The following is an 18930-nucleotide window of genomic DNA, read 5'->3' on the forward strand; positions in this document are numbered from 1 at the left end:
CATCAATGGTTGATGCATCATACGAAACTGATGAATTGCTTCATGGGTTTAGGTTGTGTAGGCACAAATTTTGTAGAACTCTGTTCAGCAGCTGGAAAATGAATCTTCGGATGTGCTTCAAACTTTTCGTGTTGTTTCCCTCTAAGGAAACATTCTCTTGATGTTATGTTGTGTAGTTATCACGTGTCAGTGTTGTTAATCAAATTGATTTATGTGAAATAATTCTTGTCAGAAATATCAGTGTTTATCTCTGTTTATCCTGGATTAAATCAACTTAATATTTTGTGTATGTAACGTGTGTGTGTGTATAACATGTGTGGTTCGTGTGTGTGTGTATAACATGTGTGGTTCGTGTGTGTGTGTATAACATGTGTGTGGTTCGTTTGTGTGTATAACATGTGTGGGGTTCGTTTGTGTATAACATGTATGTGGTTCGTTTGTGTGTATAACATGTGTGTGGTTCGTGTGTGTGTGTATAACATGTGTGTGGTTCGTTTGTGTGTATAACATGTGTGTGGTTCGTTTGTGTGTATAGCATGTGTGTGGTTCGTTTGTGTGTATAGCATGTGTGTGGTTCGTTTGTGTGTATAGCATGTGTGTGGTTCGTTTGTGTGTATAACGTGTGTGGTTCGTTTGTGTGTATAACGTGTGTGGTTCGTTTGTGTGTATAGCATGTGTGTGGTTCGTTTGTGTGTATAACGTGTGTGGTTCTTCTGTGTATATATAACATACGTGTGGAACTGGAATAGGATGTAGGTTACTGAGAGCAGTGAAGAACTTTTACGAGGATATTTGGGAGTGGACGTGTCAGTGGATGGATCTATGAAAAATGAGGTAAATCATAGAATTGATGAGGGGAGAAAGGTGAGTGGTGCACTGAGGAGTCTGTGGAGACAAAGAACTTTGTCCATGGAAGCAAAGAGGGGAATGTATGAGAGCATAGTTATACCAACACTCTTATGTGTGTGTGTGAAGCATGGGTGGTGAATGTTGCTACAAGGAGAAGGATGGAGGCAGTGGAGATGTCATGTCTGAGGGCGATGTGTGGTGTGAATATAATGCAGAGAATCTGTAGTTTGGGAATTAGGAGAAGGTGCGGGATTACCGAAACTGTTGTCCAGAGGGCTGAGGAGAGGTTGTTGAGGTGGTTTGGTCATGTAGAGAGGACGGAACGAAACAGAGGGACTTTGAGAGTGTACATATCTGTAGTGGAGGGAAGGCGGGGTAGGGGTCAGCCCATGAAAGGTTGGAGGGAGGGGGTAAAGGAGGTTGCGAGGGGCTTGGACTTCCAGCAGGCATGAATGGGTGTGCTAGATAGGAGTGAATGGAGACATGCTTTCTAGGACTTGATATGCTGTTGGAGTGTGAGCAAAGTAACATTTATGAAGGGATTCAGGGAAACCGGCAGGCCGGACTTGAGTCCTGGAGATGGGAAGTACAGTGCCTGCACTCTGAAGGAGGGGTGTTAATGTTGCAGTTTAAAAACTGTAGTGTAAAGCACCCTTCTGGCAAGACAGTGATGGAGTGAATGATGATGAAAGTGGGTTTTTTTCGGGCCACCCTGCCTTGGTGGGAGACAGCCGATGTGTTAATAATAGAATATAACAATGTGGTTCGTTTGTGTGTGTACAACGTTCATGTGGTTCTTTTGTGTGCATGTGTAACGTGTATGGTTTTGTGTGTATAACGCACGTGTGTGTGTGTGTGTGTGTACTCGCCTATTTGTACTCGCCTATTTGTGGTTGCAGGGGTCGATTCACAGCTCCTGGCCCCGCCTCTTCGCTGTGTGTGTGTGTGTGTGTGTGTGTGTGTGTGTGTGTGTGTGTGTGTGTGTGTATGTGTGTGGTTGTTTTCTGTGTAACATACGAGTGGTTTAGTGTGTGTGTATAACGTGTGCACTCTCAAGACCAGTGTTAACACATGTATAACATACATAACATTTACTGTATCTACTTAATAAAAGCTGGTCACTCGTACACAAAAGATTACATTTATTTTTGCCTGTATAAATCCCAGTTTGTTTTTCTCTTGAAGATATTGGAGGAACTGAAACACTTTTTATGCTGTAATTTCTGAGTGTCGCATCTGATTAGCGTCAAGCTTAAACTGTGGTAACTTGATACTGCAACTTCTGAGCGGCTGCAAGATTTACGTGCTTGGGTATTTGAGGATATTGATTTCTTTAAAAGGTTTGAGTTAGATTCGGGTTGTGTGTCGCCTAATTTGTTACTTTTATTGAAATTTCAGTATTAGTTTCCATGTGATGACTTGTGATTGCCTCTTCTGATTCCCTTCAGTTTTTCAACACTAATATTTAACTGCATTGACTTATGCCGCACTCTGCACTATTCCATTCGCATATATTGAGGCACAGGGGGATGGGGATACCTTTTTCGGAGCGCACAGCGACCGACACCTGTATTTTTAATTATTTTTTTGGGGTCACCCAGTCTGAGTGGGAGACAGCCAGTGTGGGAAAAAAATGCTAATGGAAGCCTCGAGGTATACAAAGCTATGTACAGCTGCGTCACAGCTAAGATAATATTGTGTGTGATAGCAGGATACGACACTCACTAAAATGTGCTGGTAACGTGATGACCAGCGTGTTGTAGCTACATCCGTGTTGTCTGTACTCTCCTGTTTGTGGTTGTAGGGGTCGATTCGCAGCTCCTAGCAACGAGTCACAGCTTGTGTGTGTGTGTGTGTGTGTGTGTGTGTGTGTGTGTGTGTGTGGGATGTATACTCCTACTTACGGTTACAAAGGTCGATTCGCAGCTCCTAGCAACGAGTCACAGCTCGTGTGTGTGTGTGTGTGTGTGTGTGTGTGTGTGTGTGTGTGTGTGTGTGTGTGTGTGTACTCACCTAGTTGAGGTTGCGGGGGTCGAGTCCGAGCTCCTGTGTGTGTGTGGGGGGGGGGGGGGTTGTATACTCCTAGTTACGGTTACAAAGGTCGAGTCTCAGCTCCTCACCATATTTCTTAATTACCTGTTAATGGGTTCACTTTACTCGTGGGTCCTATCATACCTCTTCCTAAAGCTGTGTGTGTAGCCAGCCTCCACCACTTCTTTATCCGGGTCATTCCACTTGCTGGCCGCCCTCAGGCTGAAATATTCCACGACATTCCTGTCATTTACGTATCTTTTTACTTGAGACTTTGCCCCTCTGTAGCCATTTCTTAATTTTATGTTCCTTTTCGGTGTATCGAGTCCTCAGAGTATGCCATACGTAGTTATCATATCTCCCTTGCCCTTCTTGCCTCTGTTATTGATGATTAAGACACATGTACAACAATTGGGTATCTTTATTGACGAAACGTTTCGCCTACACAGCAGACTTCTTCAGTCAAATACACAGGCAACAGGTGTAGTAGTTAAAGATGACATAAACAGTCCATCGGTCTTGGAGAAGTAGTGTTTGAGGTGGTCAGTCCCTCAGCTAAGACTCGGCTCTCATGTTTCGATTTTATATCGTTGCAGACTCTTCTCCAGGTTGAGGGACTGACCACCTCAAACACTTTTTCTTTATTTCATTACTACTGCTACCTCTGTATCTGACTGAAGAAGCCTGCTGTGTAGGCGATACGTTTCAATAAAGATAGCCAACTGTTGCATGTCTGTCTTAATCTGCAACTTGTCGGTATTTAGACAATTATTAACACAGCCTCTAATGTCACCAGGTTCAGCCCCTTAGTCTACCCTCGTAGTTCGTCCCCTTAACTAAGGGGCTGCTTTCCTGGCCAGTTTCTGTAGTTGCTTGACATCCTTATGACATCTGGACTTCAGGCTGGTGATGTGTTTAGAGCTGGTATGATTCCTGAAAGCTAATCTAGAACTCGCCTGAAAGCTAATCTACAACTCGCCTGAAAGCTAATCTACAACTCGCCTGAAAGCTAATCTACAACTCGCCTGAAAGCTAATCTACAACTCGCCTGAAAGCTAATCTAGAACTCGCCTGAAAGCTAATCTACAACTCGCCTGAAAGCTAAACTAGAACTCGCCTGAAAGCTAAACTAGAACTCGCCTGAAAGCTAATCTAGAACTCGCCTGAAAGCTAATCTAGAACTCGCCTGAAAGCTAATCTAGAACTCGCCTGAAAGCTAATCTAGAACTTGCCTGAAAGCTAATCTAGAACTCGCCTGAAAGCTAATCTAGAACTCGTCTGAAAGCTAATCTAGAACTCGCCTGAAAGCTAATTTTGAACTCGCCTGAAAGCTAATCTAGAAATCGCCTGAAAGCTAATCTTGAACTCGCCTGAAAGCTAATCTAGAAATCGCCTGAAAGCTAATCTAGAACTCGCCTGAAAGCTAATTTTGAACTCGCCTGAAAGCTAATCTTGAACTCGCCTGTAAGCTAATTTTGAACTCGTCTGAAAGCTAATCTAGAACTCGCCTGAAAGCTAATCTAGAAATCGCCTGAAAGGTAATCTAGAAATCGCCTGAAAGCTAATCTTGAACTCGCCTGAAAGCTAATCTAGAACTCGCCTGAAAGCTAATCTAGAAATCGCCTGAAAGCTAATCTAGAACTCGCCTGAAAGCTAATCTAGAACTCGCCTGAAAGCTAATCTAGAACTCGCCTGAAAGCTAATCTAGAACTCGCCTGAAAGCTAATCTAGAACTCGCCTGAAAGCTAATCTAGAACTCTCCTGAAAGCTAATCTAGAACTCGCCTGAAAGCTAATCTAGAACTCGCCTGAAAGCTAATCTAGAACTCGCCTGAAAGCTAATCTAGAACTTGCCTGAAAGCTAATCTAGAACTTGCCTGAAAGCTAATCTAGAACTCGCCTGAAAGCTAATCTAGAACTCGCCTGAAAGCTAATCTAGAACTCGCCTGAAAGCTAATCTAGAACTCGCCTGAAAGCTAATCTAGAACTCGCCTGAAAGCTAATCTAGAACTCGCCTGAAAGCTAATCTAGAACTCGCCTGAAAGCTTATCTTGAACTCGCCTGAAAGCTAATTTTGAACTCGTCTGAAAGCTAATCTAGAAATCGCCTGAAAGCTAATCTAGAACTCGCCTGAAAGCTAATCTAGAACTCGCCTGAAAGCTAATCTAGAACTCGCCTGAAAGCTAATCTAGAACTCGCCTGAAAGCTAATCTAGAACTCTAGAACTCGCCTGAAAGCTAGAACTCGCCTGAAAGCTAATCTAGAACTCGCCTGAAAGCTAATCTAGAACTCGCCTGAAAGCTAATCTAGAACTCGCCTGAAAGCTAATCTAGAACTCGCCTGAAAGCTAATCTAGAACTCGTCTGAAAGCTAATCTAGAACTCGCCTGAAAGCTAATTTTGAACTCGCCTGAAAGCTAATCTAGAAATCGCCTGAAAGCTAATCTTGAACTCGCCTGAAAGCTAATTTTGAACTCGCCTGAAAGCTAATCTTGAACTCGCCTGTAAGCTAATTTTGAACTCGTCTGAAAGCTAATCTAGAACTCGCCTGAAAGCTAATCTAGAAATCGCCTGAAAGGTAATCTAGAAATCGCCTGAAAGCTAATCTTGAACTCGCCTGAAAGCTAATCTAGAACTCGCCTGAAAGCTAATCTAGAAATCGCCTGAAAGCTAATCTAGAACTCGCCTGAAAGCTAATCTAGAACTCGCCTGAAAGCTAATCTAGAACTCGCCTGAAAGCTAATCTAGAACTCGCCTGAAAGCTAATCTAGAACTCGCCTGAAAGCTAATCTAGAACTCGCCTGAAAGCTAATCTAGAACTCGCCTGAAAGCTAATCTAGAACTCGCCTGAAAGCTAATCTAGAACTTGCCTGAAAGCTAATCTAGAACTTGCCTGAAAGCTAATCTAGAACTTGCCTGAAAGCTAATCTAGAACTCGCCTGAAAGCTAATCTAGAACTCGCCTGAAAGCTAATCTAGAACTCGCCTGAAAGCTAATCTAGAACTCGCCTGAAAGCTAATCTAGAACTCGCCTGAAAGCTAATCTAGAACTCGCCTGAAAGCTAATCTAGAACTCGCCTGAAAGCTAATCTAGAACTCGCCTGAAAGCTAATTTTGAACTCGTCTGAAAGCTAATCTAGAACTCGCCTGAAAGCTAATCTAGAACTCGCCTGAAAGCTAATCTAGAACTCGCCTGAAAGCTAATTTTGAACTCGTCTGAAAGCTAATCTAGAACTCGTCTGAAAGCTAATCTATAAATCGCCTGAAAGCTAATCTAGAACTCGTCTGAAACTTGTTCACTACAGAGGTTATTTCAGTTGTTTCTCTGACACAGATCAACTTCACTCCTAGAGTTTATTATTATCGTCTTAGATCATAAACACTTGTGTCAGAAAGTGTTTATACGTTTAAGAACTACTCATTCGATAGTCTTGAAATTTTCAGTTCTCTGCCACTGCAACTATGGGAAGGTTGGTGCAACTATTGGCAAACTGTTGCAGGTTTTGGTTTCTGTGCCAGAGCTTGAGAAAGCGTCTCCTGATCGGCTTCAAACTTGTTATTCAAAAAAGTCTTCACGATCGTCAATGTGAACTCTGGCGCTTATGGATAATTACACCTCGGGGTGTTGATGGTGGCTGGGGACTCCCAGCTGGTTCAGCTGGCTTGATGGTGGCTGGGGACTCTCAGCTGGCTTGATGGTGGCTGGGGACTCTCAGCTGGCTTGATGGTGGTTGGGGACTCCCAGCTGGTTCAGCTGGCTTGATGGTGGCTGGGGACTCTCAGCTGGCTTGATGGTGGCTGGGGACTCTCAGCTGGCTTGATGGTGGCTGGGGACTCTCAGCTGGCTTGATGGTGGCTGGGGACTCTCAGCTGGCTTGATGGTGGCTGGGGACTCTCAGCTGGCTTGATGGTGGCTGGGGACTCCCAGCTGGGAAGTCCCCAGCTGAAGTCACACTTCTCTCAGTACGATTTTGCACAACTGTCGCCTCTGTATCTGACTGAAGAAAGCTTCTGTGTAGGCGATATGTCTCATCACTGAAGATACCCAACTGTTGCACATGTGTCTTGACTCACGGCATCGCAATGACACGATTGCAAACAAACCATACCACGGGTGGGGATAGAACCCGCGGTCAGAGTGGTGGCCTATGCTAACCTTCCTATGGTGTATAAATATATACCTATTTGGATGAATCATGTTGTATCCAGCTGGCCAAGTGGCTAGCGCGTCGGTCTAGAGTTTTTGACTCTGTCCGCGGGTTCTATCCCCACCCGTGGTATAGTTTGGTACATGTGTCTTTATCTTCAAATAATTTCCTTGTTTGAAAGCTCGGAAATGCTGTTCGTTTACTGACGATAAATAGTATACTATCCTGTCAAAGTATCGTATTAGTTAAAATAAGATACCAGACACAATTTAAGATATTTGCTTATAACAAATACAACAATTGTACTCCTGTTAACACAATAGGTCTAGTTCCTGGGCCTATTGTGTATCCATATGTTCTTGTGCTACCATCCACAGGATGGTCATGGAGGCCACTGGATGGTCATGGAGGCCACTGGATGGTCATGGAGGCCACTGGATGGTCATGGAGGCCACTGGATGGTCATGGAGGCCACTGGATGGTCATGGAGGCCACTGGATGGTCATGGAGGCCACTGGATGGTCATGGAGGCCACTGGATGGTCATGGAGGCCACTGGATGGTCATGGAGGCCACTGGATGGTCATGGAGGCCACTGGATGGTCATGGAGGCCACTGGATGGTCATGGAGGCCACTGGATGGTCATGGAGGCCACTGGATGGTCATGGAGGCCACTGGATGGTCATGGAGGCCACTGGATGGTCATGGAGGCCACTGGATGGTCATGGAGGCCACTGGATGGTCATGGAGGCCACTGGATGGTCATGGAGGCCACTGGATGGTCATGGAGGCCACTGGATGGTCATGGAGGCCACTGGATGGTCATGGAGGCCACTGGATGGTCATGGAGGCCACTGGATGGTCATGGAGGCCACTGGATGGTCATGGAGGCCACTGGATGGTCATGGAGGCCACTGGATGGTCATGGAGGCCACTGGATGGTCATGGAGGCCACTGGATGGTCATGGAGGCCACTGGATGGTCATGGAGGCCACTGGATGGTCATGGAGGCCACTGGATGGTCATGGAGGCCACTGGATGGTCATGGAGGCCACTGGATGGTCATGGAGGCCACTGGATGGTCATGGAGGCCACAGGATGGTCATGGAGGCCACTGGATGGTCATGGAGGCCACTGGATGGTCATGGAGGCCACAGGATGGTCATGGAGGCCACAGGATGGTCATGGAGGCCACAGGATGGTCATGGAGGCCACAGGATGGTCATGGAGGCCACAGGATGGTCATGGAGGCCACAGGATGGTCATGGAGGCCACAGGATGGTCATGGAGGCCACAGGATGGTCATGGAGGCCACAGGATGGTCATGGAGGCCACAGGATGGTCATGGAGGCCACAGGATGGTCATGGAGGCCACAGGATGGTCATGGAGGCCACAGGATGGTCATGGAGGCCACAGGATGGTCATGGAGGCCACAGGATGGTCATGGAGGCCACAGGATGGTCATGGAGGCCACAGGATGGTCATAGTGGCCACAGTAAACTAACAACTTGTGCGGTAAAATCTACATATAAATAAAATATAACTAACGGCTTGTGTGTAATGTTTAATGATTAAATTAACGACAAAAATAAGACTTCTAACTACGGTTACATAGAAGTTGTCTTGACACTGCTGTACACGTGTCAAGACACGTGTACAGCAGTTCTGTGTTGTTAATTCTTAATTCACTTCTCCAGTCAAATACACAGACAGCAGAAACAGTACATCTCTACTACTCCTGTCAAGGTTCCGTGATGCTGGTGAGGGGCTCTTGATCTAGGGAATTGGATCTCTGTTCCTGTTCCCTGAATTAAGCCTGAATACCTTCCACATTCCCCCCCACAGGCGCTGTATCATCCTACGGGTTTAGCGCTTCCCCTTGATTATAATAATCTACTGCCTACTTTATATGTGACTGAACAAGCCTACTATGTAGGCGATACATTTCGGAATAAAGATACCTAACCGTTGAAAACTGTGTCTGAATTACCACACTGTTGTGTGGCCCCTGGGGTAGCCTCAGTGACTGTCGTGTGGCCCCTGGGGTAGCCTCAGTGACTGTCGTGTGGCCCCTGGGGTAGCCTCAGTGACTGTCGTGTGGCCCCTGGGGTAGCCTCAGTGACTGTCGTGTGGCCCCTGGGGTAGCCTCAGTGACTGTCGTGTGGCCCCTGGGGTAGCCTCAGTGACTGTCGTGTGGCCCCTGGGGTAGCCTCAGTGACTGTCGTGTGGCCCCTGGGGTAGCCTCAGTGACTGTCGTGTGGCCCCTGGGGTAGCCTCAGTGACTGTCGTGTGGCCCCTGGGGTAGCCTCAGTGACTGTCGTGTGGCCCCTGGGGTAGCCTCAGTGACTGTCGTGTGGCCCCTGGGGTAGCCTCAGTGATTGTCGTGTGGCCCCTGGGGTAGCCTCAGTGACTGTCGTGTGGCCCCTGGGGTAGCCTCAGTGACTGTCGTGTGGCCCCTGGGGTAGCCTCAGTGACTGTCGTGTGGCCCCTGGGGTAGCCTCAGTGACTGTCGTGTGGCCCCTGGGGTAGCCTCAGTGACTGTCGTGTGGCCCCTGGGGTAGCCTCAGTGACTGTCGTGTGGCCCCTGGGGTAACCTCAGTGACTGTCGTGTGGCCCCTGGGGTAGCCTCAGTGACTGTCGTGTGGCCCCTGGGGTAGCCTCAGTGACTGTCGTGTGGCCCCTGGGGTAGCCTCAGTGACTGTCGTGTGACCCCTGGGGTAGCCTCAGTGACTGTCGTGTGGCCCCTGGGGTAGCCTCAGTGACTGTCGTGTTGTCATGTGGGTTCGATAACGTGGATGGGGTAAAAATACTCGCGTAGGCTGGTTAGTACGTATAATTATAACGGGAAGTGTGGGAAACACCATCAGCCGACCTGTCTCTCTCTGCTCTCTATCTCTGACTTGTGCTGCAATTTTTCCAAGTGTTGTTGGTATTCTTTACTGTTTCTTGGCCACCGAGTCACAAGTTTTTTATTACATCTGAAGGTATTGCTTTTTAATTCTCTGAATGTTAGTGATTTGTTAAAGTTATTTAAAGTATTTTTAAGGTCTTCAGCTGCACGAATAGACAGTAAGTATGTAGGTTATCCATTAACTCTCTTCTGTTTTCCAGATCAGAGGTTGAGGAGAGAGAGATGTTATCTAATCCCTCAGTTGGCATTAGACTAAGACCAGCAAACTTCATTAACTCTTTCAGTCTTCTCTTCAGTTCTTTAATAGTACACTCAAGCTCATTCACATTAAATTTACCTTGTTGTGATAATGTAACTTGATTCACAATGACTAAGATCGCTGCTGTGAGCTGGGTGATTGTGTCTGATGCAGATTCTACACGATTTACCCAGGACACAATTTTGCTCATCTTCTCGTCGTTCGGCAGGTTTTCGTCATACTCCAAGGTAGCATTGAGTTGTGAAAACTTCTTCAGAAAGGCAGCAATGGCAAATGTGGCCGAGTGAGCAGCTGCTGAAAGATTCTGTGAGCCTTGAGAACTGTCTTGTTCTTCCTGGTTGGCAGCCAGGAGCACCGTGGAATTACTGACTGTTTTACCAGAATTTATAACCAACAAATCCAGTCCACTTTTTAACCCATCTGTGAATTTCTTGGACAACAACCCTCCTGGTTTGAATTTAGTGTTCGTTGGTACACGAGTGGTAGCGAAGAGTGCCAACTTTGCAATATCATCCACAAGTGTCTGTGCAAGTGATATCAAGGTGCCACTTTCTTCTTCCATCAGACTGTCTACTTCATTCTTTGCACCCTGGAAGAGTCTGCAAGTAACATTGGTGATCTTGGTTGAAGCCCGTCGCAGCTTCTCTTGCAACTGCCCACCTTCCACACACTTTGTTAAATTATCAGTATTAACTACAGCTAACAAACTGTTAATTGTTGCTTGGCTTGAATGATACAAGCGAATGAACTGCTTGCTAAGATTGTCATCTGATAGTGTATGGCCTGGCTCTGTTATGTGATCTCTGATGTGCTGTGTAGCCTCATGCAAGTCAGCAATAGCATTTAAAGCAGTAGTAAGTGGGAGCATGAAGTATAAGACTGGAGCAAATTTGTAAGGGCCCAGTGGATTGTTGCCGCTACTGTTACAGAACCATGACACAAACTGCTTTCACTGTTACTTGTGCAATGTTCTCCTACATACAACATGATACTCTTCCTCCTGGTAGAGTTTGAATGAGAGAGGAATGATGAAGTTGAACTCAATGAACAATTCAGGGAGGAATTCAGTGTATGGAGAGACGGGCAATCTAGTAACTTGTTGATAAACCCAGGAACACAGTTCACATCCTCAGTGCGCTCCCAGTGTAGGCTGGCCTCAAATACTTCATCACATTCTTCATTCTGGACAATACAGTGGACCCCCGCAAAACGTTGGCATCGCATAGTGTTAAATCCGCATAGCGATACATTTTATCGCTAAAATTTTGCATCGCATAGTGCTAAAAAATTTGCTCAATGCGATTCGTCCGAGACGCGTCCATGCAGCCTGAGCCAGCTTCACTTGTTCTGCCAGTGGCATTGTTTACAAGCCAGCCTCCGCGGTAACATTCAAGCATACAATCGGAACATTTCGTATTATTACAGCCTTTTTATAGTGATTTCACCTGAAAAATAAGTGACCATGGGCCCCAAGAAAGCTTCTAGTGCCAACCCTACAGGAATAAGGGTGAGAATTACTATGGAGATGAAGAAAGAGATCATTGCTAAGTATGAAAGTGGAGTGCGTGTCTCCGAGCTGGCCAGGTTGTATAGTAAACCCCAATCAACCATCGCTTCTATTGTGTCCAAGAGAACGGCAATCAAGGAAGCTGTTCTTGCCAAAGGTTTAACTGTGCTTTCAAAACAGAGATCGCAAGTGATAGAAGATGTTGAGAGACTGTTTTTGGTGTGGATAAACGAAAAACAGATAGCAGGCGATAGCATCTCTCAAGCGATCATAAGTGAAAAGGCTAGGAAGTTGCACGAGGATTTAATTAGAAAAATGCCAGCAATTAGTGGTGATGCGAGTGAATTTAAGGCCAGCAAAGGTTGGTTTGAGAGATTTAAGAGGCGTAGTGGCATACATAGTGTGATAAGGCATGGTGAGGCTGCCAGTTCGGACCAAAAAGCAGCTGAAAAATATGTGCATGAATTCAAGGAGTACATAGACAGTGAAGGACTGAAACCTGAACAAGTGATTAATTGTGACAAAACAGGCCTGTTTTGGAAGAAAATGCTAAGCAGGACCTACATTACTCTGGAGGAAAAGGCACTCCCAGGACATAAGCCTATGAAAGACAAGCTTACTCTTCTCATGTGTGCCAATGCTAGTGGTGATTGCAAAGTGAAGCCTTTATTAGTGTATCACTCTGAAACTCCCAGAGCGTTCAGGCAAAAGAATATCCTCAAGGCTAATTTGTGTGTGCTGTGGAGGGCAAACAATAGTGCATGGGTCACTAGGGACTTTTTCTATGACTGGTTACACCAAGCATTTGCCCCCACTGTGAAAAATTACCTAACTGAAAAGAAATTAGACCTTAAGTGCCTCCTGGTGTTATACAATGCCCCTGGTCATCCTACAGACTTGGCAGAGCGACTTTGTGGGGACATGAGCTTCATTAAGGTGAAGTTTTTGCCTCCTAATACCACTCCTCTCCTGCAGCCCATGGACCAGCAGGTTATTGCAAACTTCAAAAAACTGTACACAAAAGCTCTGTTTGAAAGGTGCTTTGTAGTGACCTCAGAAACTCAATTGACTCTTAAGAGAGTTTTGGAGAGAGCACTTTAATATCCTCAATTGTGTAAACCTTATAGGTAAGGCTTGGGAGGGAGTGACTAAGAGGACCTTGAACTCTGCTTGGAAGAAACTGTGGCCAGAATGTGTAGACCAAAGGGATTCTGAAGGATTTGAGGCTAACCCTGAGAATCCTATGCCAGTTGAGGAATCAATTGTGGCATTGGGGAAGTCCTTGGGGTTGGAGGTTAGTGGGGAGGATGTGGAAGAGTTGGTGGAGGAGGACAATGAAGAACTAACCACTGATGAGCTGCTAGATCAACTTCAACAGCAAGAGGAAACACCTGAGGAAATTGCTTCGGAGGAGGGGAGAGAGAAATTGAAGAAGTTGCCTACTTCAAAGATTAAGGAAATCTGTGCAAAGTGGCTTGAAGTACAAACCGTCATGGATGAAAATCACCCTCAGACAGCTATTGCAAGCCGTGCTGGTGACTATTACACTGACACTGTTGTGAAACACTTTAGGAAAGTCAAAAAGGAACGAGAGGTACAGGCCACTATGGACAGATATGTTGTGCGACAGAGGTCCAGTGACTCTGAAGCTGGTCCTAGTGGCATTAAAAGAAGAAGGGAAGCAACCCCGGAAAAGGACTTGATACCTCAAGTCCTAATGGAAGGGGATTCCCCTTCTAAACACTAAAACCATCCACTCCCCCCTCCTCCCATCCTATCAATCATCACCACATCTTCAATAAAGGTAAGTGTCATGTAACTGTGCATGTTTCCTTAAGTTTGTGTGCATTAAAATTAATATTTCATGTGGTAATTTTTTTTTTTTCATACTTTTGGGTGTCTTGCATGGATTAATTTGATTTCCATTATTTCTTATGGGGAAAATTAATCCGCATAACTATAATTTCGCATAACATTGAGCTCTCAGGAACGGATTAATAGCGTTATGCGGGGGTCCACTGTATCACGCAAAATCTGTAGCTTTTCCTGGAAGGCATCTAGGGTGAGTGTGGCTGTCATCAGGTGCTGCAGGTCCTTAATCAATACTATTACCTCAAGGCTGGACTCTGTCAAAACTTCTTTTAGTGTGAATTCATATGGGTTCTTCAGCTTCTTGCAAATTTCATTGGCTTCTTTTATCTGAAATCTGAGCATGGGAGGATAGACTAGTTCTTGCTCCATTTCAGCTTTACTGGCAGCAATAAGAATCTCCGCTTCCTTTTGCAACCTTCATTCTTGCTCCTTTAAAAGCTCCTCTTTTGTAAAGTAAAAATCTATCTTTGAAGTCTCCCAGTTAGAACCTCTGCCTTTAACTATATTGCCGAATCGGAAGTAGTAAATGCCAGCAAGCACCAGTTGATCGTTGTGATGCAGCATGTGAGGAGAGGATATTAATTTACCATTGACATATGTATCTCTGCCTCTCTCTGGAAGTAGTTGCAGATCACCATTTTCATTCTTTATGGAACAATGAACATTATCTGTGTGGAGTCCACGGAGGGTCAGATCACAGTTGGAGTGACCAAGAGAAGCGATTCCATTTTTAAGCTTATATGAGAGGGTCTCTGAAAGTTGTGGATCCTCACTTAGGTTGATCAGCACTGGATCTGTCTCCTCCTCAGTTGCAATTCCCAGTCGACGCAGACTTAACAAAGCTTGTTGTTGCTGAGCCTCTGCTTCTTCAAGCCGCTGCTCCAGACTTCTATTATACTCAGTGAGAAGCTGCTGGCACTGCAACTGTTGGAATCGTAGCTGTTCCCTTAACGCTTCTATTTCTTCCTCTTTGTATTGGATTGCTATGTTATTTTCTATTTCCTTTTGGTTGATGGCATTATCCCTTTCCAGGAGATCTTTTTCTTTATCAGTTGCTCTTTATCTGCCAAAGTTTCCCCATAAAAGAGTTGTTACGATGTATCGTAATATTTCTTTGCTGTTATCATCCAGATAATACTACCTCGCTAGCTGCTTCGGTAATAGCTAAACCGAAGCTGCTGGATCGTCATAGTATTATCAGTTATCCTTCATCATTTGTGTATATATGTACGGTTAAGTATAACAAGCTCGACTTTGTCCAGGAGTTGGGTTGTTTATGACGTCATGATTTGGCGCCTACTGTTTACCTGCCATTCACGAGGCTTGTTCCCGGCAGTCTCTCTCGGGCAAGCTCTGAGAACAGTCCTACTAAGCTTTGGCTCTTCCTCGTCTACCCTGTGAATGGGGAAACAGACGAACTCATCTATTCGAGGATTATGTTAATGTTTGCATACATCTCCCTAATGCAAGGACGAGCTTGGGAAATTAGTGTTTTCTCGGTTATTGGAAAAGTGGTACCTCTGTCTGAGCAGTAAGGAAGTATATATAGTAATTTAAATAGTATGTACAAAGATTATCAACTTGGTATATATAAGCATTGAAATTGCTTAGTATTTAATGGGCCTAAATCATAAGAATTTGAATATACCTTTTATTGTATATTCTGAATGAAGATAAATATGTTCATTAAAGTTAACATAGTATAGACGGCTTTGTCTTGATTTACCCTTTTTGATTAAGACTGATATAAACGAAACATCAAGGAATTTGTTTCAATAACTGTATTACGATAAAAGAAGACCCCCCCCCTCTTTTTCTCCTTGAGAAGAAAACATAGCCCGGGGTAATCCTAAACCTTTTTAAAAAAGATCTCCTATTCGTAATAGATGGGGGCCTGTGTCCGGGATATCTAGTTTGGCCCATTATTGAGCTATCATAAAATATGGAAGAGTTAAAATCCTTATTCGATGACATTACTTCTCAGAGATTGGCCACATTGAAATTACAAACGTGTTGGCAAATCGCTCGAGTTTTAGGGGTACCATACGAGAGACACTATACTGCAAACACTGTGCGCTCCATTATACGAAACTTATTGTTTCCCGATGATCAGGACGAATCTGTAGACAAAATGGAAGAAACTGATAGCCTGATTTCCCAGTTAACCCTTAAATGGTCCAAACTTATATATACGTTTTTTCAACATCTGAAAGTATGTAAAAAAATGTAATCTTCTTTTTTGTTTTACATTTGAAAACGTGTAAAAAAAACTTATCTACATTTTTTTTTGTTACATTTGAAAATATGTAAAAAAAAGTTGATCTACTTTTGTAGCACTACGAATTTGAACGTCGATCTGTTTGGACCGTTTAAGGGTTAAGTAGTACACCTCAGAATGGAAGGGAATCCGATACAGCACGACCTCCGGAGGAGATACCAAGGGTTAGTCAGGAAGAGATCGAGGTGGCACTTATAGCCGACCCTATATCTCCAGCCCTTACGATGTTCTCCAGACTGACTGAATCCGACCAACCCGGACCTACAAACAACAATCCGCGACCTACAAAATCCTTCCTTGAAACACTATCCTCAGAGCAATGCGAACGGATAGAGCGCATTCTCCATCTTCAAGCTAACCAGCTTGAGCTGCAATGAAAGTTGAATCAGGAGGACTTCAAAAGAGAGTCGATTCGTTATGAGAGACAGCTAATACGAGAAAAATTAGGTGGTCGAGGTAAAGGTATTCCCGACCACTTTGACCTACACAGCGCTACTCATTTGGTGCCCAAGTTCAGCGATACTAGCCCCGACTCTTTCTTCGAAGCATTCAAAAACCAAGCACGCATGATGCATTGGCCCAAGGAACACTGGGCCGCCTTATTACATACAGTCCTTATGGGGAAAGCTCAAAACTGTATGGCTAGGTTACCTTCTGATCAATATTCCAATTATGACATCGTGAAAAAAACCGTGTTAGACTCTTACGAATTGTTGCCGGCTACTTATCAGAAAATTTTCCGGAGTTTAACACGACTACCCCATCAATCCTGGCTTGAGTTTGCGAGGGAGAAGCAAACGGCATTCCACAGATGGAAGTGGGCCGTTCAGTGTACTACGGTGGAGGAACTGACTCAAATGATCTTACATGAAGACTTCTTCAACCATGTACCGGAGAGGCTACACTCTTATCTAATCGGACATTCTACTTCTACGGTGACCGAAACAGCCTCTCTAGCCGATCGTTATGATGTAGCGTTACGTTGGACCGATTCCAAGTTTCTGAGTAAGTCGACGCCTCCCCAACGAAAACCAGATCGGAGGAAGAGTACTCTGACCTTCCCCTTGGTGAGAGTCTCAATCCCTAATGGGGGAAAAATTACCAAGTCAGGGCAGGGATGAAGCTCCAAAAGCTACTAGTAGATGGAACCAAGATCCATATTGTCAATTATGTAAGAAGATAGGGCATCTGCAGAACCAGTGTTTTAAGAGGAATAAAGACCAGAAGGACTAGGGAAGAGCATATCCCACTCAAATGATTACTCACTTGACTGGTGATAGCCAAAAATCTAGCGATGCGAGGTTGACTTCTCCTTCCGAGAATCACCCGCGCCGATGACTAGATATCGGAACTCCGGCGAATCTCGTGAAGAAGGCAATGGCTCCTTATTATTCAAAAGGACAAGTTGGGTTAGATCAGAAAAGGTTAGTGGACATTAACACATTTCGGAACACTGGTTCTTACATCACGTTACTAAGAAGGGGAGTGTTACCTATAAGTGAGAATGATATTCCCCAGTTGGACGTTCTGTTAGAAGCCTATGGAGGCGCTCTAATCAAAGCTCCTTTGTGTAAAGTCTTTTTGAAAACTTCTTATTATAACTGATGGATCACAGTGGGATTATCCCCGGGGCCCTTTCCCATTGACGATGTAGATTTATTAATAGGAAATGATATATTTCATAAAGGGATATGTCCCAAACCCAAAGTGTTCCTTAACACTTCAGACGATAATTATGCTCTAGAAGTTTCCAAGTAAGGAACGTCCTTATTCCCTCTTAATGTGATAACACGGGTGATATCTCATTCAGAGAGGGTTGCCCCTTCACCCAATAGAGATGATATGGGGATAGGATTATTATTTAGCGATATGAATCAACCTGACACATCCAAGCCATATCCTATCACGAAAGTACCTAATATTAATTTTCATCAGGCCAGAAACTGGGGAAAAGAGGACTTGATCCAGGCACAAATGGATGATCCTGAGTTAAAAACTTGTAGAAGAATGGCGGTACCCGAGGAACTGATTAAGGTAAAAGAAAACTGTTATTTTGTTGACAGTTCAGGTATCCTGAAAAAGAAAGTGGTCATCAAGAAATTGAATTTACACTGAGACTTAATTGTGTTACCTAAAGCATTCCGTGACCTAGTTCTTGAATTTGCTCATGGCAGTACCCAAGGTGGGCACCTAGGCATTAAAAAGACTTTGGGAAAAATTAAGAAATGCTTTTTTTGGCCAAAAATGTATGACACCATAGTAAAGTATGTGGAAGTGTCATGTATGTCAAGTGGCCGGTAAAACCGCCCATGTCCCCAGGCCCGTTCCTTTAATCCCGATTCCTGTGTCTGGGGAACCATTTTCCTGCCTTATAATAGACTGTGTGGGCCCTTTGCCCAAGACTAGACAAGGCAACCAATATCTTTTCACAATAATGGATACAGTCACCCGGTATCCCGAGTTTATCCCTCTGCGAAAAATCACAGCCTGAGTGTTGGTTCGATCCCTAGCAAAGCTCTTTGCCCAGGTGGGCATTCCCCGAGAGATCCAGTCAGACCAGGGTAGCAATTTCACATCTAAAATATTTAAAGAAGCCTTGTCTGGTCTAGGAGTGAACTTGGTGTACTCCACGAGTTATCGCCCACAGTCTCAAGGGGCGCTGGAAAGGTTTCACCAGACCTTGAAATCAATGTTACGTGCCTTCCGTGAACAGACCACAAAAAATTGGGATGAAGGTATACCCTTCTTATTATTTGCCATTAGGGAAAGCGAGCAGGAAAGTACCGGTTTTTCTCCTTTCGAAATTATCTATGGACACGAGGTTCGTGGCCCGATGGCAGTACTACAAGATACCTGGACAGGACAGACTGAGCCTACATTAAAAGCATCCATACTGGTGATGAGAGAGCGGTTAGCCCTCTCTAGGGAATTTGCCATTAAAAATCTAGGACAGGCTCAAGTCAAAATGAAACATTTATATGATCAACGCTCAAAGCCTCGATCATTTGAACCTAAAGACCTAGTGTTGATACAAAGATTGACTCCTGGACATTCGTTATTACCCCGTTATTTAGGTC

General features: G+C 44.6%; 1 protein-coding gene across 1 annotated transcript; it reads right to left on the minus strand.

Moving 5' to 3' along the window:
* Nucleotides 1-9889: 9889 nt before the first annotated feature.
* LOC138851317 (uncharacterized) lies at nt 9890-16740 on the minus strand. Its single transcript, XM_070080335.1, is given in 5 exon segments — nt 9890-10095; nt 10098-11072; nt 11075-11435; nt 13690-14632; nt 16721-16740. Coding segments are annotated over 5 exon segments (2505 nt in total).
* Between the last annotated feature and the right edge of the window lie 2190 nt (nt 16741-18930).

Source organism: Cherax quadricarinatus, unplaced genomic scaffold (assembly GCF_038502225.1).
Source record: "Cherax quadricarinatus isolate ZL_2023a unplaced genomic scaffold, ASM3850222v1 Contig328, whole genome shotgun sequence".
Taxonomy (NCBI): Eukaryota; Metazoa; Arthropoda; class Malacostraca; order Decapoda; family Parastacidae; genus Cherax; species Cherax quadricarinatus.